Source organism: Salvelinus fontinalis, unplaced genomic scaffold (genome assembly GCF_029448725.1).
Source record: "Salvelinus fontinalis isolate EN_2023a unplaced genomic scaffold, ASM2944872v1 scaffold_1487, whole genome shotgun sequence".
Lineage (NCBI taxonomy): Eukaryota > Metazoa > Chordata > Actinopteri > Salmoniformes > Salmonidae > Salvelinus > Salvelinus fontinalis.
This window is the reverse complement of record NW_026601696.1, coordinates 4,999-26,493: the sequence shown is the minus strand read 5'-3', so window position 1 is coordinate 26,493 and position 21,495 is coordinate 4,999. Positions and strand designations below refer to the sequence as shown.

Below are 21,495 nucleotides of genomic sequence, written 5' to 3'. Positions count from 1 at the left end.
AATGTCATGCTATACAACATTTGGGTTGGCACATCTGAGAATGATCCCTGATATTATAAAAGCAGGGCAACAATGTCAATATAATTGTACCCAAATATTGTCAGTTGGTTGCATAAATAATTATGATTACTAAATGTTACATGAATTGTAAATATGAAATATCAAATCCAAACGTACACCCCTTTGTTAATATGTATTGGCAATAATTAACTTAATGGTGAGGCATGGAATAATAAAACATGTATCTTTTGTCAGGCTGAATGTTTGAAATATGAGGTGATTTGAGTCATGCTTCTTCAGTAGTGGAATAAAGACAATTAGCACTTGAGCGTTGTCAAGAAATGCTGGAGTGATGTAGGATTGGTAATAAAAATTGATTATAGACCAATGTATTATACTGCGTCCATGTGTATAGGCTGCAAGTACGTTGAAATTAAGTTGTTTTAAAGTCATTGACAAAAACAACCGAAAACAACATTTTCAACTATCACATTTAACTACAACTGAACACATATTGGACGTTGGGCATAGCCAACGTTTTCAACGTCTTTTGAATTAATGAATTTTCTATTCAATGTCTTTACAATTACAATAACTGTCACAAGAATTTGTAGTTCCAATGATATGAACTCAAAACTCACTACTACTCACTACTTTGACCAATTCCCCAGGGGTTGTAAGGCCCTGGTTAATAGAAGAATTTGACAAAGTCCCAGAATTTCTGCAAAATGTTAGTTCTTTATTCAGAGAGCTCTGAAAATCATACAAGCACATAGCCTTTTATACCTCACATTTGGTCATATAAACGCCCCCACTCTTCTCAAACACCGTCAATGCTGTTTACAAGTCTTCTCCAACACATACATTACGTATCATATCCTGCAACATGTTATCTACTGCAAGCCTAACGGTTTCTCCCCTCCCTGGGTGGGGAGACCTCCTTCCTGTTATCAGTTACACAGTGGTCATAAGTTGTCTGTCACAAGCTGTTAACAGTTCCTCTTTTCCTTGAATGTCTCACTTTAATTGCTAAATAGTAAAATCTTAACTTGTCCTATACACACACATTAGAGAATTAGTCTATTAATTCAAAATCTTTACACAGTTATACATTTCAGGGTGTAATCCTTTAGTCATTACCGTAAACATATAAATTCAATTATCAATAACTAATATGCAGAAACAGTTTGTGATATATTGAAAGCCTAAACATAAAATATGCTAAATACACAAACATCTGCCACAATATTCACATTACTTGTATTTTTTTAAACAAGCTCCTTATAAACCAGAAACGCTGTTGTTTTGACAAATAGCAATAAATCACTGATATCGATTAGGGGGGAAATCAGGTTGTACGTGACGTTGAAACGAACAACAAAAAAAACACATGGAAATGGGAGATATCTTTAACCTCACTGGTTAGAGGACAACCTGCAGAAGACAGTCAGCTACATTTTGGAGTGATGCATTTAAATGTAGGGGACGCTAAACAAAGGAACGCAACACTTATTTGTCATCACTCAACGATATCATGTTGAAATCAATTGTGCGACAGGAGGGAGATGAGGTTGCACGTCCTGTTAAAACTAACAGCTCAATAACTAACGCAGCATAAACCACACGGAATCTGGTAATAATGTGTACATCCCTGGTTAGAGGACAACTTGTAGAAAACAGCTAGCTACATTTTGATTCAAGTGTGTCACTAACGTGGTAAACAGCTAGGAACATAACTCTTTTTTTTGGTTGTCACTTTTTGTTAAATCACATAAATAGTACTCTTTCAATTCAGAGCCTGGATTATTCCCCCTGAGGCTAATATCCATATCATGTTGAAATCAATAGAACAGGGGACAAACATTTAGGGTTCTACATTGTGACATCATTACAATACTCCTACTACAATGTTAAAACATTCTACATTGTGACATCATTTCATTGATATCATTAAACAACTGCTTCATGTATGTATTTTCTGATGTTTGATCAGATATCTTTTACCAGAGTATCTCTTACCACATTGATCACAGCTATGAGGTTTCTCTCCTGTGTGTATCCGCTGGTGTAGAGTCAGAGAGCCAGATGTAGTAAAACTCTTCCCACATTGAACACAGCTATAAGGTTTCTCTCCTGTGTGTATCCGCTGGTGTATAGTCAGATAGTCAGATCTAGTGAAACTCTTCCCACATTGATCACAGCTATAACATTTCTCTCCTGTGTGTATTCTCTGGTGTAAAGACAGATGGTCAGATCTAGTGAAACTCTTCCCACATTGATCACAGCTATAACATTTCTCTCCTGTGTGCATTCTCTGGTGTAAAGTCAGATGGTCAGATCTAGTAAAACTCTTCCCACATTGATCACAGCTATACAATTTCTCTCCTGTGTGTATCCGCTGGTGTAGAGTCAGAGAGCCAGATGTAGTAAAACTCTTCCCACATTGACGACAGCTATACGGTTTCTCTCCTGTGTGTGTTCTCTGGTGTAGAGTCAGAGAGCCGGATCTAGTAAAACTCTTCCCACATTGATCACAGCTATACGGTTTCTCTCCTGTGTGTGTTCTCTGGTGTCTAATACGATAGCTAGATGAAGAAAAACTCTTCCCACATTGATCACAGCTATACCGTTTCTCTCCTGTGTGTGTTCTCTGGTGTTCAGTCAGATGGCTAGATTTTCCAAAACTCTTCCCACATTGAGCACAGCCATATGGTTTGTCTCTTGTGTGTAATCTTTGATGTATTTTAAGTTTTAATGAAGAATTGAATCTTTTACCACAGTCAGAGCAGCAGTGAGATTTCTTCCCTGTGGGTCTCTGCTGGTGTTTCTTGAGGAGTTCTGATCTGGAGAGACTCTTCTCTGCCTCGTCAGCATCATGAGGTTGTTGAGGCTCCCCAGACGATCCACGATGGTCACATCTCTCTCCTGTGTGAACAACAAGGTCAGACACACGGTTAAAGTCCCACAGCAAAAATCCACTGTTAATTTGAGGTAAAAGGTGATGCCCAGAGTATACAAATCAAATCAAATTTTATTAGTCACATACACATGGTTATCAGATGTTAATGCGAGTGTAGCGAAATGCTTGTGCTTCTAGTTCCGACAATGCAGTAATAACCAACAAGTAATCTAACCTAACAATTCCACAACTACTACCTTACACACACACACACAAGTGTAAAGGGGTAAAGAATATGTACATAAAGATATATGAATGAGTGGTGGTACAGAACGGCATGGCAGATGCAGTAGATGGTATAGAGTACGGTATATACATATGAGATGAATACTGTAGGGTATGTAACATAAAGTGGCATAGTTTAAAGTGGCTAGTGGTACATGTATTACGTAAAGATGGCAAGATGCAGTAGATGATATAGAGTACAGTATATACATATGAGATGGGTAATGTAGGGTATGTAAACATTATATTAAGTGGCATTGTTTAAAGTGGCTAGTGGTACATTTTTACATAATTTCCATCAATTCCCATTTTTAAAGTGGCTGGAGTTGAGTCGGTATGTTGGCAGCGGCCGCTAAATGTTAGTGGTGGCTGTTTAACAGTCTGATGGCCTTGAGATAGAAGCTGTTTTTCAGTCTCTCGGTCCCTGCTTTGATGCACCTGTACTGACCTCGCCTTCTGGATGATAGCGGGGTGAACAGGCAGTGGCTTGGGTGGTTGTTGTCCTTGATGATCTTTAAGGCCTTCCTGTGACATCGGGTGGTGTAGGTGTCCTGGAGGGCAGGTAGTTTGCCCCCGGTGATGCGTTCTGCAGACCTCACTACCCTCTGGAGAGCCTTACGGTTGTGGGCGGAGCAGTTGCCGTACCAGGCGGTGATACAGCCCGACAGGATGCTCTCGATTGTGCATCTGTAGAAGTTTGTGAGTGCTTTTGGTGACAAGCCGAATTTCTTCAGCCTCCTGAGGTTGAAGAGGCGCTGCTGCGCCTTCTTCACAACGCTGTCTGTGTGGGTGGACCAATTCAGTTTGTCCGTGATGTGTACACCGAGGAACTTAAAACTTTCCACCTTCTCCACTACTGACCCGTCGATGTGGATAGGGGGGTGCTCCCTCTGCTGTTTCCTGAAGTCCACAATCATCTCCTTTGTTTTGTTGACGTTGAGTGTGAGGTTATTTTCCTGACACCACACTCCGAGGGCCCTCACCTCCTCCCTGTAGGCCGTCTCGTCGTTGTTGGTAATCAAGCCTACCACTGTAGTGTCATCCGCAAACTTGATGATTGAGTTGGAGGCGTGCATGGCCACGCAGTCGTGGGTGAACAGGGAGTACAGGAGAGGGCTCAGAACGCACCCTTGTGGGGCCCCAGTGTTGAGGATCAGCGGGGTGGAGATGTTGTTACCTACCCTCACCACCTGGGGGCGGCCCGTCAGGAAGTCCAGGACCCAGTTGCACAGGGCGGGGTCGAGACCCAGGGTCTCGAGCTTGATGACGAGTTTGGAGGGTACTATGGTGTTAAATGCTGAGCTGTAATCGATGAACAGCATTCTCACATGGGTATTCCTCTTGTCCAGATGGGTTAGGGCAGTGTGCAGTGTGGTTGCGATTGCGTCGTCTGTGGACCTATTGGGTCGGTAAGCAAATTGGAGTGGGTCTAGGGTGTCCGGTAGGGTGGAGGTGATATGGTCCTTGACTAGTCTCTCAAAGCACTTCATGATGACGGAAGTGAGTGCTACGGGGCGGTAGTCGTTTAGCTCAGTTACCTTAGCTTTCTTGGGAACAGGAACAATGGTGGCCCTCTTGAAGCATGTGGGAACAGCAGACTGGGATAAGGATTGATTGAATATGTCCGTAATCACACCAGCCAGCTGGTCTGCGCATGCTCTGAGGACGCGGCTGGGAATGCCGTCTGGGCCTGCAGCCTTGCGAGGGTTAACACGTTTAAATGTTTTACTCACTCGGCTGCAGTGAAGGAGAGCCCGCAGGTTTTGGTAGGGGGCCGTGTCAGTGGCACTGTATTGTCCTCAAAGCGGGCAAAAAAGTTGTTTAGCCTGTCTGGGAGCAAGACATCCTGGTCCGCGACGGGGCTGGTTTTCTTTTTGTAATCCGTGATTGACTGTAGACCCTGCCACATACCTCTTGTGTCTGAGCTGTTGAATTGCGACTCGATTTTGTCTCTGTACTGGGACTTAGTATACCCATTAAGTTGTACAACAATTGACGTCTGTTAAATTATTTTACAATTGTCTTAAGATAGTAAAAACCTAAGCAGTGTGCCAGATGACCTTCGGCGTTTCTGTGTTTGTGGTAAGGAGATTTTCATTGTTCACAATGTATTCTGAACATTACAGCACAAGATCAGGAGTGCTACTGAAGGAAACTCACATTAAGCTCTGTGTCTATTCACTAATTCACCACCGTGGGGGAAAACTCAGGGGAGTTCTCATAGACTGACAGCAATAATAGCCTCCATTTACAGGTTGAATATGAGTGCATTTCACATTACTTTTGGAATGTAAGGCTCGCTTGAATCACCTGCTTAAAATGTTTGTGTTATTGTCGAAAATCAACTGCTTTATACTTTTAAAAACACTTCAACCAGTAAAATGCTCTTTAGATAGCTTTGCCATCAGTCTGAAACTGAGGGTTTGAACGTTAAGTGTTTACCAAATTGGCCCATAACTTCACCTAACAATAACATAGACCTACTGTAGGACCCATAACTTCACCTAAAAACAACATAGACCTACTGTAGGACCCATAACTTCACTGAACCACAATAACTACAGACATACTGGAGAGTGTGTGTTGTATATCTATTTATCAAGGAACAGTTCTCCACAAATGATGAGCTAAGGATCTCTGTGTGCAAACAGACTAACGAGACCCTACCAGTAAATCAAGCAAACAATAACATTATAAACATCAATTTGTTAGGGATGTTGGATCCAACGTGGAGCACAGCATAACTGTCTTTACCAGAGTAATGAATGAAGAAGCACTTTGGTTGTTGTTGCATGTCGTGATGTTTGTCATGTGACTGGAATTCAGAAAATGATTTCCTGGATCAGCTGATGATAGTTAAACATTTGACTGTAACTAAACAGCTACAGTATTAAGAATTATGTGTAATTATTGAAGAACCGCGTTAATGACCGTATCCATTTGAGTGTTGTCAATAAACCTAAGACTTAAAAAATATATATATATTCCACCTTTATTTAACCAGGTAGGCCAGGTAGGCCAGTTGAGAACAAGTTCTCATTTACAACTGCGACCTGGCCAAGATAAAGCAAAGCAGTGCGACAAAAACAACACAGAGTTACACGCGGGATAAACAAACGTATAGTCAATAACACAATAGAAAAATCTATATACGGTGTGTGCAAATGGAGTACAGAGGTAAGGAAATAAATAGGCCAAAATAGCGAAGTAACGACAATTTAGCAAATTAACACTGGAGTAATAGATGTGCAGATGATGATGTGCAAGTAGAAATACTGGTGTGCAAAATAGAAAAAAAAGTAAATAAAAACATGGGGATGAAGTAGGCAGTTGGATGGGCTATTTACAGATGGGCTGTGTACAGCTGCAGCGATCGGTAAGCTGCTCAGATAGCTGATGTTTAAAGTTAGTGAGGGAGATATAAGTCTCCAACTTCAGCGATTTTTGCATTTTGGCAGCAGAGAACTGGAAGGAAAGGTGGCCAAATGAGGTGTTGGCTTTGGGAATGACCAGTGAGATATACTTCCTGGAGCACGTGCTACGGGTGGGTGTTGCTATGGTGACCAGTGAGCTGAGTTAAGGCGGAGCTTTACCTAGCAAAGACTTTTGGATGACCTGGAGCCAATGAGTTTGGCGACGAATATGTAGCGAGGGCCAGCCAACAAGAGCATACAGGTCGCAGTTGTGGGTGGTATATGGGGGTTTAGTGACAAAATGGATGGCACTGTGATAGACTGCATCCAGTTTGCTGAGTAGATTGTTGTAGGCTATTTTGTAAATTACATCGCCGATCCGTTTACGAGGGTATGTTTGGCAGCGTGAGTGAAGGAGGCTTTGTTGCGAAATAGGAAGCCAATTATAGATTTAATTTTGTATTGGAAATGCTTAATATTAGTCTGGAAGGAGAGTTTATAGTCTAACCAGACACCTAGGTATTGTAGTTGTCCACATATTCTAAGTCAGAACCGTCCAGAGTAGTGATGCTAGTCGGGCGGGTGTGGGCAGCAATCGGTTGTTGATTGATCGGTTGTTCTTATCGGCTGTTGAGTCTGCTGATAAGAATACGGTGATTGACAGAGTCAAAAGCCTTGGCCAGGTTGATGAAGACGGCTGCACAGTACTGTCTTTTATCGATGGCGGTTATGATATCGTTTAGTACCTTGAGCGTGGCTGAGGTGCACCCGTGACCAGCTCGGAAACCGGATTGCACAGCGGAGAAGGTACGGTGGGTTTCAAAATGGTCAATGATCTGTTTGTTAACTTGGCTTTTCGAAGACTTTAGAAAGGCAGGGCAGGATGGATATAGGTCTGTAACAGTTTGGGTCTAGAGTGTCACACCCTTTGAAGAGGGGGATGACCACGGCAGCTTTACAATCTTTAGGAATCTCGGACGATACGAAAGAGAGGTTGAACAGGCTATATATATGTATATATATATATACACCTTAATAAAAGGCACATGATAGCCAGCTTGGAGGTTTCCAAAAGGCATTCAGGCCAAATAGTTCAATCTTGGTTTCATCAGACCAGAGAATCTTGTTTCTCATGGTCTGAGAGTCCTTTAGGTGCCTTTTTGGCAAAGTCCAAGCGGGCTGTCAGGTGCCTTTTACTGAGGAGTGGCTTCCGTCTGGCCACTCTACCACAAACGCCTGATTGGTGGAGTGCTGCAGAGATGGTTGTCCTTCCGGAAGGTTCTCCCATCTCAAGAGGAACTCTAGAGGTCTGTCAGAGTAACCATCGGGTTCTTGGTCACCTCCCTGACAAAGGCCCTTCTCCCCCGATTACGTAGTTTGGTCGGGTGGCCAGCTCTAGGAAGAGTCTTCCAAACTTCTTCCATTAAAAAATTATGGTGGCCACTGTGTTCTTGGGGACTTTCAATGTTGCAGACATTTTTTTGGTATCATTCCCCAGATCTGTGCCTTGACACAATCCTGTCTCGGAGCTCTAAGGACAATTTATTCAACCTCATTGCTTGGTGTTTGCTCTGACATGCATTGTCAACTGTTGGACATTATATAGACAGGTGTAATCATACACAATATGATTTAATGTGGCACAAACAAAAAACACAAATTCTCAGTCAAAAATATAAGTCAGAATACAGCCTTTCTATTCTCTCATTTGATTTCAGGATCTCTGAATGTTCTTCCACACAGAGAGCAGTGGTAGGACTTTTACCGTGTTTATCCTCTAATGCTCCTTCAGGCTACTTGACCAGGTAAAACCCTTTCCAGACTGGGAGCATTGGAAAGGCTTTTCTCCTCTGCATCCTCTCATGAGCTTTAAGGTCCGCCATTTATGAAAATCTATTTTTACACTGGGAGCAGAAAATGTTTTTCTCATGTGTGTATTCTCTCATGCCTTTTCAGGTTAGTTAACATGGTAAAACTCGTTTCACACTGGGAACATTGGTAAGGCTTTTCTCCTGTGTGTATCCTCTCATGAGCTTTCAGGTGCCCTATCTGAGTAAAACTCTTTCCACAATGGGAACATTGGTAAGGCTTTTCTCCTGTGTGTTTCCTCTTATGAGCTTTTAGGTCCCCATCCGGATTAAAACTCATTCCACAGTGGGAACAGTGGGAACGCTTTTCTCCTGTGTGTATTCTCTTGTGCCTTTTCAGGTTAGTGAACACGGCAAAACTCTTTCCACACTGGGAGCATTGAAAAGGATTTTCTCCTGTGTGTGTCCTCTCATGCAGTTTTAGGTTCCCTAACCAGCAAAAACTATTTTCACAGTGGGAGCAGTGGTGTTGTCTCGCTGGTCTGGGCATCTCTGGGTCTGGTTCCCCTGAAGAACTCTTCCCGCTGTCAGAGTGAGAGTCTGGTTTCTCTCCTTGCAAAGACACACAGAGTATGTTGTTAAACAGAGACCTAAAAGAAACCTCCACATGATAAAACTGTCTTCCTATGAAGTTTAATCTAGACTAGATCCCTCAATAAAAGAGCAGAACTGGTCATCACAGAGTGGCTGTAGTGCTTTGTAGGCTGGGTAAATCCATTTGAATTCAATAAATTTGACAGCATCCCTTTTGATTTAAAAAAATCTTTCCTTACATGTTTGACTATGGAAGAAGTGGTAATAAAGTGACTTCATGTAACTGAATGTAAAAACATTCATGAGATATACATCACCAGTCAAACGAGTGGACACACCTAGTCATTCAAGGGTTATAAATATTTGTTTTACCATTTTCTACATTGTAGAATAATAGTGAAGTAATCAAAACTATGAAATAACACATGGAATCATGTAGGAACCAAAAAAAGTGGTAAACAATTCTAAATATATTTTAGATTTTTCAAAGTAGCCACCCTTTACCTTGATGACAGCTTTGCACAGTCTTGGCATTCTCTCAACCAGCTTCACCTGGAATGCTTTTCCAACAGTCTTGAAGGAGTTCCCACATATGCTGAGCACTTTTTAGCTGCTTTTCCTTCACTCTGTGGTCCAACTCATCCCAAACCATCTCAATTGGGTTGAGGTCAGGTGATTGTGAAGGCCAGGTTATCTGATGCAGCACTCCATCACTCTCCTTTTTGGTCATTGGGTCGTTGTCCTGTTGAAAAACAAATGATAGTCCCACTAAGCGCAAACCAGATGGGATGGCGTATCGCTTCAGAACGCTGTGGTAGCCAGACAGGTGCGCGCCTTTCCAAATCATGTCCAATCAATTTAATTTACCACAGGTGGACTCCAAACAAGTTGTAGAAACATCTCAACGATGATCATTGGAAACAGGATGCACCTGAGGTCAATTTCAAGTCTCACAGCAAAGGGTCTGAATACTTATGTAAATAAGGTATTTCTGTTTTTTATTTTTAATAAATGTAAAAAAAAATCTCCAAACCTATTTTCTCTTTGTCATTACGGGGTATTGTGTGTAGACTGATGAGGATTTTTATTTATTTAATCCATTGTAGAATAAGGCTGTAACGTAACAAAATGTGGAAAGACTTAAGTGACAAAAAAGGGGGTTAAAGACTTAAAGACATGTAAAAAATATTGATATAATTTTTTACATCTCTTAGATATCAGACAGACACTTCAGAACAAACTTCCTTTAGATGTTCTGGGGGAAACAATGTTACTATGGCTACTGTTGTTCCATGTTGTGAATGTTATCCAATGTGTTACTATGGTTACTGTTGTTCCATGTTGTGAATGTTATCCAATGTGTTACAATGGTTACTGTTGTTCCATGTTGTGAATGTTATCCAATGCATTACTATGGGTTACAGCAGTATGGATAAATATTTTTTGTTGATACTTCCATGGGTCTTACGGTTCAAAATCAAATAGCAAAATTATCCTTGGTATAACCTTCTTAAAACAGTACAATACAGGGGAAGCCCTTCATGCTGTTTAAACCTTAAAACAATTCCATATAGCTTAGAAGAACCTCCCCCTCAGACAGGGCTTAGACTGTAATGGGTTAAAACTATCTGAGACTTACATTACTCTGAGACTAGTTATCCTGGGATCTAACATTACTCTGAGACTAGTTATCCTGGGATTGTACATTACTCCGAGACTAGTTATCCTGGGATCGTACATCTTACATTACTAAGACTAGTTATCATGGGGAATAGTTTTAATACATTTGCAAAAAATCTAAACCTGTTTTTGCTTTGGCATTATGGGGTATTGTGATGGCATTATGGGGTACTGTGATGGCATTATGGGGTATTGTGATGGCATTATGGGGTATTGTGATGGCATTATGGGGTATTGTGATGGCATTATGGGGTATTGTGATGGCATTATGGGGTATTGTGATGGCATTATGGGGTATTGTGATGGCATTATGGGGTATTGTGATGGCATTATGGGGTATTGTGATGGCATTATGGGGTATTGTGATGGCATTATGGGGTATTGTGATGGCATTATGGGGTATTGTGATGGCATTATGGGGTATTGTGATGGCATTATGGGGTATTGTGATAGCATTATGGGGTATTGTGATGGCATTATGGGGTATTGTGATAGCATTATGGGGTATTGTGATAGCATTATGGGGTATTGTGATGGCATTATGGGGTATTGTAATAGCATTATGGGGTATTGTGATAGCATTATGGGGTATTGTGATGGCATTATGGGGTATTGTGTGTAGATTGATGAGGATTTACATGGCTCTTTATTCAGGATAGCAGCAATCCTTAAAAGACATTAAACACCCAAATCCACCAGATGTTGTGTATAAACATAATAGCAGTTCTATATTAGCTCTCGTTCCAAATGATCTATATATAGAGAGAACGACGAGATGTGGATAGGAAGATATTATCATTATTATGGAAAATATTAATTTAAAATCCAGGAATTTAAAAACTTTAGCTTTCTAGGTCATACCTGTAGGCTACAGTAGGTTGTAACTCTCTAGGTCATGCCAGTAGGTTACAGTAGGTTGTAACTCTCTAGGTCATGCCAGTAGGCTACAGTAGGTTGTATCTCAAGAGACGCTAACGGAGTCGGTGCAGCCAGCTGGTTTCTTCATGCATCGCGCCGACAGAAACAAACATCTTTCTGGTAAGAAGAGGGGCGGGGGGGTATGCCTCATGATTAACGAGACGTGGTGTGATCATCATAACAACACACAGGAACTCAAGTCATTCTGTTCACCTGATCTAGAACTCCTCACAATCAAATGTCGACCGCATTATCTACCAAGGGAATTCTCTTCAATCATAATCACAGCCGTATATATTCCCCCCCAAGCAGACACATCGATGGCCCTGAACGAACTTTATCTGACTCTTTGTAAACTGGAAACCACACACCCTGAGGCTGCATTCATCGTAGCTGGGGATTTTAACAAGGCTAATCTAGAAACAAAACTCCCTAAATTCTATCAGCATATCGATTGTGCTACCAGGGCTGGAAAAACCCTAGATCATTGTTATACTAATTTCCGCGACGCATATAAGGCCCTCCCCCGCCCCCCTTTCGGAAAAGCTGACCACGACTCCATTTTGTTGATTCCAGCCTACAAACAGAAACTAAAACAACAAGCTCCCTCGCTCAGGTCTGTTCAACGCTGGTCCGACCAATCTGAATCCACGCTTCAAGACTGCTTCGATCACGCGGATTGGAATATGTTCCGCATTGCGTCCAACAACAATATTGACGAATATGCTGATTCGGTGAGCGAGTTCATTAGGAAGTGCATTGACGATGTCGTACCCACAGCAACGATTAAAACATTCCCAAACCAGAAACCGTGGATTGACGGCAGCATTCGCGTGAAACTGAAAGCGCGAACCACTGCTTTTAACCAGGGTAAGGTGACCGGAAGCATGACCGAATACAAACAGTGTAGCTATTCTCTCCGCAAGGCAATCAAACAGGCTAAGTCCCAGTACAGAGACAAAATCGAGTCGCAATTCAACAGCTCAGACACAAGAGGTATGTGGCAGGGTCTACAGTCAATCACGGATTACAAAAAGAAAACCAGCCCCGTCGCGGACCAGGATGTCTTGCTCCCAGACAGGCTAAACAACTTTTTTGCCCGCTTTGAGGACAATACAGTGCCACTGACACGGCCCCCTACCAAAACCTGCGGGCTCTCCTTCACTGCAGCCGAGGTGAGTAAAACATTTAAACGTGTTAACCCTCGCAAGGCTGCAGGCCCAGACGGCATTCCCAGCCGCGTCCTCAGAGCATGCGCAGACCAGCTGGCTGGTGTGTTTACGGACATATTCAATCAATCCTTATCCCAGTCTGCTGTTCCCACATGCTTCAAGAGGGCCACCATTGTTCCTGTTCCCAAGAAAGCTAAGGTAACTGAGCTAAACGACTACCGCCCCGTAGCACTCACTTCCGTCATCATGAAGTGCTTTGAGAGACTAGTCAAGGACCATATCACCTCCACCCTACCGGACACCCTAGACCCACTCCAATTTGCTTACCGACCCAATAGGTCCACAGACGACGCAATCGCAACCACACTGCACACTGCCCTAACCCATCTGGACAAGAGGAATACCCATGTGAGAATGCTGTTCATCGATTACAGCTCAGCATTTAACACCATAGTACCCTCCAAACTCGTCATCAAGCTCGAGACCCTGGGTCTCGACCCCGCCCTGTGCAACTGGGTCCTGGACTTCCTGACGGGCCACCCCCAGGTGGTGAGGGTAGGTAACAACATCTCCACCCCGCTGATCCTCAACACTGGGGCCCCACAAGGGTGCGTTCTGAGCCCTCTCCTGTACTGTACTCCCTGTTCACCCACGACTGCGTGGCCATGCACGCCTCCAACTCAATCATCAAGTTTGCGGATGACACTACAGTGGTAGGCTTGATTACCAACAACGACGAGACGGCCTACAGGGAGGAGGTGAGGGCCCTCGGAGTGTGGTGTCAGGAAAATAACCTCACACTCAACGTCAACAAAACAAAGGAGATGATTGTGGACTTCAGGAAACAGCAGAGGGAGCAGCCCCCTATCCACATCGACGGGTCAGTAGTGGAGAAGGTGGAAAGTTTTAAGTTCCTCGGTGTACACATCACGGACAAACTGAATTGGTCCACCCACACAGACAGCGTTGTGAAGAAGGCGCAGCAGCGCCTCTTCAACCTCAGGAGGCTGAAGAAATTCGGCTTGTCACCAAAAGCACTCACAAACTTCTACAGATGCACAATCGAGAGCATCCTGTCGGGCTGTATCACCGCCTGGTACGGCAACTGCTCCGCCCACAACCGTAAGGCTCTCCAGAGGGTAGTGAGGTCTGCAGAACGCACCACCGGGGGCAAACTACCTGCCCTCCAGGACACCTACACCACCCGATGTCACAGGAAGGCCATAAAGATCATCAAGGACAACAACCACCCAAGCCACTGCCTGTTCACCCCGCTATCATCCAGAAGGCGAGGTCAGTACAGGTGCATCAAAGCAGGGACCGAGAGACTGAAAAACAGCTTCTATCTCAAGGCCATCAGACTGTTAAACAGCCACCACTAACATTTAGTGGCCGCTGCCAACATACTGACTCAACTCCAGCCACTTTAAAAAGGGGAATTGATGGAAATTATGTAAAAATGTACCACTAGCCACTTTAAACAATGCCACTTAATATAATGTTTACATACCCTACATTACCCATCTCATATGTATATGTATATACTGTACTCTATCATCTACTGCATCTTGCCATCTTTATGTAATACATGTACCACTAGCCACTTTAAACTATGCCACTTTATGTTTACATACCCTACATTACTCATCTCATATGTATATACCGTACTCTATACCATCTACTGCATCTTGCCTATGCCGTTCTGTACCATCACTCATTCATATATCTTTATGTACATATTCTTTATCCCTTTACACTTGTGTGTGTGTATAAGGTAGTAGTTGTGGAATTGTTAGGTTAGATTACTTGTTGGTTATTACTGCATTGTCGGAACTAGAAGCACAAGCATTTCGCTACACTCGCATTAATATCTGCTAACCATGTGTATGTGACTAATAAAATTTGATTTGATTTGATTTGATCTCTCTAGGTCATGCCAGTAGGCTACAGTAGGTTGTATCTCTCTAGGTCATGCCAGTAGGCTACAGTAGGTTGTATCTCTCTAGGTCATGCCAGTAGGCTACAGTAGGTTGTAACTCTCTAGGTCATGCCAGTAGGTTACAGTAGGTTGTAACTCTCTAGGTCATGCCAGTAGGTTACAGTAGATTGTATCTCTCTAGGTCATGCCAGTAGATTACAGTAGGCTACAGTAGGTTGTAACTCTAGGTCATGCCATTAGGCTACAGTAGGTTGTATCTCTCTAGGTCATGCCAGTAGGCTACAGTAGGTTGTATCTCTCTAGGTCATGCCAGTAGGCTACAGTAGGCTGTAACTCTCTAGGTCATGCCAGTAGGTTACAGTGGTTGTAACTCTCTAGGTCATGCCAGTAGGTTACAGTAGATTGTATCTCTCTAGGTCATGCCAGTAGGCTACAGTAGGTTGTAACTCTCTAGGTCATGCCAGTAGGTTACAGTAGGTTGTAACTCTCTAGGTCATGCCAGTAGGTTACAGTAGATTGTATCTCTCTAGGTCATGCCAGTAGATTACAGTAGGCTACAGTAGGTTGTAACTCTAGGTCATGCCATTAGGCTACAGTAGGTTGTATCTCTCTAGGTCATGCCAGTAGGCTACAGTAGGTTGTATCTCTCTAGGTCATGCCAGTAGGCTACAGTAGGCTGTAACTCTCTAGGTCATGCCAGTAGGTTACAGTGGTTGTAACTCTCTAGGTCATGCCAGTAGGTTACAGTAGATTGTATCTCTCTAGGTCATGCCAGTAGGCTACAGTAGGTTGTAACTCTCTAGGTCATGCCAGTAGGTTACAGTAGGTTGTATCTCTCTAGGTCATGCCAGTAGGCTACAGTAGGTTGTAACTCTCTAGGTCATGCCAGTAGATTACAGTAGGTTGTATCTCTCTAGGTCATGCCAGTAGGCTACAGTAGGTTGTAACTCTCTAGGTCATGCCAGTAGGTTACAGTAGGTTGTATCTCTCTAGGTCATGCCAGTAGGCTACAGTAGGTTGTAACTCTCTAGGTCATGCCAGTGGGTTACAGTAGGTTGTAACTCTCTAGGTCATGCCAGTAGGCTACAGTAGGTTGTATCTCTCTAGGTCATGCCAGTAGGTTACAGTAGGTTGTATCTCTCTAGGTCATGCCAGTAGGTTACAGTAGGTTGTATCTCTCTAGGTCATGCCAGTAGGCTACAGTAGGTTGTAACTCTCTAGGTCATGCCAGTAGGTTACAGTAGGTTTTATCTCTCTAGGTCATGCCAGTAGGTTACAGTAGGTTGTATCTCTCTAGGTCATGCCAGTAGGCTACAGTAGGTTTTATCTCTCTAGGTCATGCCAGTAGGTTACAGTAGGTTGTAACTCTCTAGGTCATGCCAGTAGGCTACAGTAGGTTGTATCTCTCTAGGTCATGCCAGTAGGTTACAGTAGGTTTTATCCCTCTAGGTCATGCCAGTGTTACAGTAGGTTGTATCCAAGTGGAAACAATTATCAGCCCAATGTGGAAAGTGTTGAATTTGGTCAACAACAAACATGAATGGCTTATTTAAAACGTGAGGTTTATTTACTTGAACCAACAGAAGTTTCGTAATGCTTAAGAGATGAGAGATGCTAGTAGTTTAGCATCTCTCTCCATTGAATACAGGCGGTTGACGACAAAAACCCTCATAGAATATAAACAATAGATTACAATAATAAGATGTATCCACCAATCCAAAGAAAGGATAGGCGGGAGCTAGACAACCCGCAGTGCCGCTTTGTGGACAACGACTCCCCTTGTTAGGGCGGAGAGACGTCTTGTCAGTATATCCATAATCTTTGGTGTAGCCAACCCAACTCTCACATGGTATTATTGGGGGGCACGATGTGTAGTAAAACATCACTACATTAAAATCGCTACCGTGCCCCCCAGTCTGCGGTCAGCAGATAGACCCTTCTCAAATATATATGTTAAGTCACTTTTTGGCAACGGAACAGAGAAAACAAGGGGTAGCTTGTTCTCTACGTCGTCTGATTCTAGACATAGCAGTCATCATCCTGGGCCCTCCGTTGAAGAGGTATTGACGAGCCAACTCCGAATATCGAAAGTAAAAAACGAATTTAAGGCGGTACTTACTGGTGTTACTCAGATCTCCTATCTCCACCTCTTCATCTTTCAATGTGACAGTCATCTCCCCTTCCTTCTTCACTCCATAAACTGCATCCGCCTCTTTCTCTTCATCCTCTTCTTTAACTGTAACGTCTTCCTCCTCTTTCACTCTGAACGCGTCTTCCTCTTCTTTCACTGAAACGTCTATCTCTTCTTCTTTCAGGGTAACAGCCTCACCCACTACTTCATGTTTTACTGTGATATCGTCTTCTTCCTTCTCCTCTTTCACGACAATGTTCAGCCCCAGAGCTTCTTTCTCCGTCCAGCAGACCCCCTCTTCTTTAACAAGAGGGGAGAAGTTTAGGGAGCTCATGTTAGGGGATGTTAGCTAGCTAGCTATCATTAGCGACTAGGCTAGTGCTAATTTAACCAGCCAGCTACTATAGCTGACTAATAACAAATAACGTAATATTAAATTAAATAAGTTAACAAGTAGATACGACAGAAGTGTGTCTAAAACACAGTAGGTAATATACACCGAAAGCGTATAAATAGCTTGAATCGTTCGGCTATGTTGGCTAGCAAGCTACCGAGGTGGTTGACGAGCTGTTTATGAAGAACCGTCCACTTGATTATACGTCACGCTGGCAGCGTCGCATGAAAGACGCACATCGCCGTCTGCTGACTGGAGGGGAAACGCAGTTGAGGATCATATTTTATTTTCAGACAAAGATTATTTTAAATGGATTTAATTAAATAATACCATTATATTGAGACATACAAAGACAGGAATGTGTTGATTGATTAGTGCGAATAAAAAATGTTTACCACAGCATATTTAAGGCAGTTTCATTAAGTTATACTACATCTAAATTAGCAGCTAGCTACTGTAGGTCTATACTGCTCCTACATGGTGTAACAACACATCATATAGATGTATATAATGAACAGAGGGGCGGCAGGTTAGCCCAGTGGTTAGAGCGTTGGGCAAGTAACCGAAAGGTTGCAAGTTCAAATCCCCGAGCTGAGAAGGTACAAGTCTGTCGTTCTGCCCCTGAACAAGGCAGTTAACCCACTGTTCCTAGGCCGTCATTGAAAATAAGAATTTGTTCTTAACTGACTTGCCTAGTTAAATAAAGGTTAAATGTAAGTCGCTCTGGATAAGAGCGTCTGCTAAATGACTTAAATGTAAATGTAAACAGACTAGGTCTATACTGCTCCTACACGGTGTAACAATAAATCATATAGATGTATATAATGAACAGACTAGATCCATACTGCTCCTACATGGTGTAACAATACATCATGTAGATGTATATAATGAACAGACTCGGTCTATACTGCTCCTACATGGTGTAACAATACATCATGTAGATGTATATAATGAACAGACTAGGTCTATACTGCTCCTACATGGTGTAACAATACATCATGTAGATGTATATAATGAACAGACTAGGTCTATACTGCTCCTACATGGTGTAACAATACATCATGTAGATGTATATAATGAACAGACTAGGTCTATACTGCTCCTACATTTTTGTATTATTATGTGTTATTTATTTCACCTTTATTTAACCAGGTCGGTCAGTTGAGAACAAGTTCTCATTTACAACTGCAACCTGGCCAAGATAAAACAAAGCAGTTCGACAAAAACAACACAGAGTTACACATGGAGTGTAACAAACATACAGTCAATAATACAGTAGAAAAATAAGTCTATATACAATGTGAGCAAGTGAGGTGCGATAAGGGAGGTAAAGGCAATAAAAAGCCATGGTGGCGAAGTAAATACAATATAGCAAGTAAAACACTGGAATGGTAGGTTTGCAGTGGAAGAATGTGCAAAGTAGAGATAGAAATAATGGGGTGCAAAGGAGCTAAATAAATAAATAAATACAGTAGGGGAAGAGGTAGTTGTTTGGGCTAAATTATAGATGGGCTGTGTACAGGTGCAGTAATCTGTGAGCTGCTCTGACAGCTGGTGCTTAAAGCTAGTGAGGGAGATAAGTGTTTCCAGTTTCAGAGATTTTTGTAGCTCGTTCGTATTAATGCAGATATTATGGACATTTTATTTAAAACATGTAATTAAACTATAATTGTAGCTCCTTTAATTTAGACCCAAAATGTATTTGCTGTGTGTGCCATTGCCCGGCTATTAAAATGGACAGGCGACTATTAGAAGTGACTATTTGAGACTCAGCCTCAGGAATGTTTGATCACATCAAGTGGTCACTAGATGTCTACGGTATCAAATCAAATGTCAAATCAAATGTATTTATATTTATATAGCCCTTCTTACATCAGCTGATATCTCAAAGTGCTTTGCAGAAACCCAGCCTAAAACCCCAAACAGCAAGCAATGCAGGTGTAGAAGCACGGTGGCTAGGAAAAACTCTCTAGAAAGGAGATTGATAGTCGGAAGTGTTGGGAGTGTCCAGTGTGTTGATATAACGGTAATAATGTCAAAATTCCACTTTTAACAACCATCAGAATTGGTTAAAAAAAGGTTATGCCTGAGTGGTGCAGCAGTCTAAGGTACTAGATCACAGTGTTAGAGGCGTCACTATAGACCCGAGTGGTGCAGCAGTCTAAGGTACTAGATCACAGTGTTAGAGGCGTCACTATAGACCCGAGTGGTGCAGCAGTCTAAGGTACTAGATCACAGTGTTAGAGGCGTCACTATAGACCCGAGTGGTGCAGCAGTCTAAGGTACTAGATCACAGTGTTAGAGGTGTCACTATAGACCCGAGTGGTGCAGCAGTCTAAGGTACTAGATCACAGTGTTAGAGGTGTCACTATAGACCCGAGTGGTGCAGCAGTCTAAGGTACTAGATCACAGTGTTAGAGGTGTCACTATAGACCCGAGTGGTGCAGCGGTCTAAGGTACTGCATGGCAGTGCTAGAGGCGTCACTAGAGGCGTCACCCGGGTTCGATCCCGGGCTGTACCACAACCTGCCGTGATCGGGAGTTCCATAGGGCGGCACACAATTGGCCAAGCGTCGCCCGGTGTTTCCTCCTACACATTGGTGCAGCTGGCTTCCGGGTTAAGCGGGCGGGTGTTAAGAAGCGCGGTTTGACGGGTCATGTTTCAGAGGACGCATGACTCGACCTTCGCCTCCTGAGCCCGTTGGGGAGTTGCAGCGATGAGACAAGATCGAAATTGGGGAGAAAAAACGGGGGTAAAATGATAAAAAATGTTTAAAAAATGACAACAAAGGTTGCATCCCAACGTGGCAATAAACAGTAGGCAAAGTGACCAGGACAAAATGAACTCAAACGTTTTACCATTGGAACACTTGATGTAATGATGTAATAATGGACAGAATGAACTCAAACGTTTTACCATTTTACCCTCCATTTGCAACAACGTCACTGAGCACCATCACTATCTTTCCTTCGTGGATCTCCTGCATGTTTACATATCTGGCATTACTCATCTCATATGTATATACTGTATTCTATCCTATTCTACTGTATCTTAGTCTATGCATTACTCATCTCATATGTATATACTGTATTCTATCCTATTCTACTGTATCTTAGTCTATGTATTACTCATCTCATATGTATATACTGTATTCTATCCTATTCTACTGTATCTTAGTCTATGTATTACTCATCTCATATGTATATACTGTATTCTATCCTATTCTACTGTATCTTAGTCTATGCATTACTCATCTCATATGAATATACTGTATTCTATTCTATTCTACTGTATCTTAGTCTATGTATTACTCATCTCATATGTATATACTGTATTCTATCCTATTCTACTGTATCTTAGTCTATGTATTACTCATCTCATATGTATATACTGTATTCTATCCTATTCTACTGTATCTTAGTCTATGCCCCTCTGACATCACTCGTCCATATTTTTATATATTCTTATTCGTTTACTTAGATTTGTGTGTATTAGGTATTTGTTGTGAGCTAGGAACACAAGCATTGAGTTAGATATTACTGCACTGTTGGAGCTAGAAACACAAGCATTAATTTAGATATTACTGCACTGTTGGAGCTAGGAACACAATCATTAATTTAGATATTACTGCACTGTTGGAGCTATGAACACAAGCATTTAGTTAGATATTACTGTTGGAAACACCCCATCTCTTTACATTACTTATGCATATTCAGTGGCCTGACTGCATCCAGACTATGTCAAAGGCCCTGGTACTAGATCCTGGTAGGATCCTGGTAGATCTGAACCGAATGCAGCTTGGAGTGATCAGATGACAGAAGTCACATTTAGGTGCCAGGTGTAACTGGCTGTAGATGCTCCATATCCATTGCTTTGAGTGTTTTATATAATATGACTAAATATGTTAATTTCTGTGTTGCAGGGGCAGTCAAGAAATGGAACGGCAAGGCCACAGAACATGACCACTCCACCATCAGAGCTGTGGGAGACCACCTCCAGCCCCTGGTAGAGCCGGGGGTGGTGTTTACCACTCTACCAGCAGAGCTGTGGGAGACCACCTCAAGCCCCTGGTAGAGCCGGGGGTGGTGTTTACCACTCTACCAGCAGAGCTGTGGGAGACCACCTCAAGCCCCTGGTAGAGCCGGGGGTAGTGTTTACCACTCCACCACAGCTTCAGCAGGCTGGAAAAGTGATACTGTTTTTCATACTAAGATGGACCATCAGTCTGTTGATTGGTCAGTCATTGGGTTAATTCGTTTTG

The 21,495-nt window shown here is 42.6% G+C and overlaps 1 protein-coding gene across 2 annotated transcripts; it reads right to left on the bottom strand.

Annotated features, from left to right (window-relative positions):
• Positions 1-718: 718 nt before the first annotated feature.
• LOC129849482 (zinc finger protein OZF-like) lies at positions 719-17,412 on the bottom strand. Of its 2 annotated transcripts, none has more exons than XM_055916303.1 (2): positions 16,828-17,412; positions 719-2,925 (listed from the first exon to the last, which is right to left on the bottom strand). In XM_055916303.1, the coding sequence occupies exons 1-2, from the start codon at positions 17,171-17,173 to the stop codon at positions 1,964-1,966; spliced, it is 1,308 nt and encodes a 435-aa protein (XP_055772278.1). In that variant the 5' UTR covers positions 17,174-17,412; the 3' UTR covers positions 719-1,963. The 2 variants fall into 2 exon arrangements, with proteins under 2 accessions (XP_055772278.1, XP_055772279.1); XM_055916304.1 differs by lacking the exon at positions 719-2,925 and adding an exon at positions 4,537-9,741.
• Positions 17,413-21,495: the final 4,083 nt, after the last annotated feature.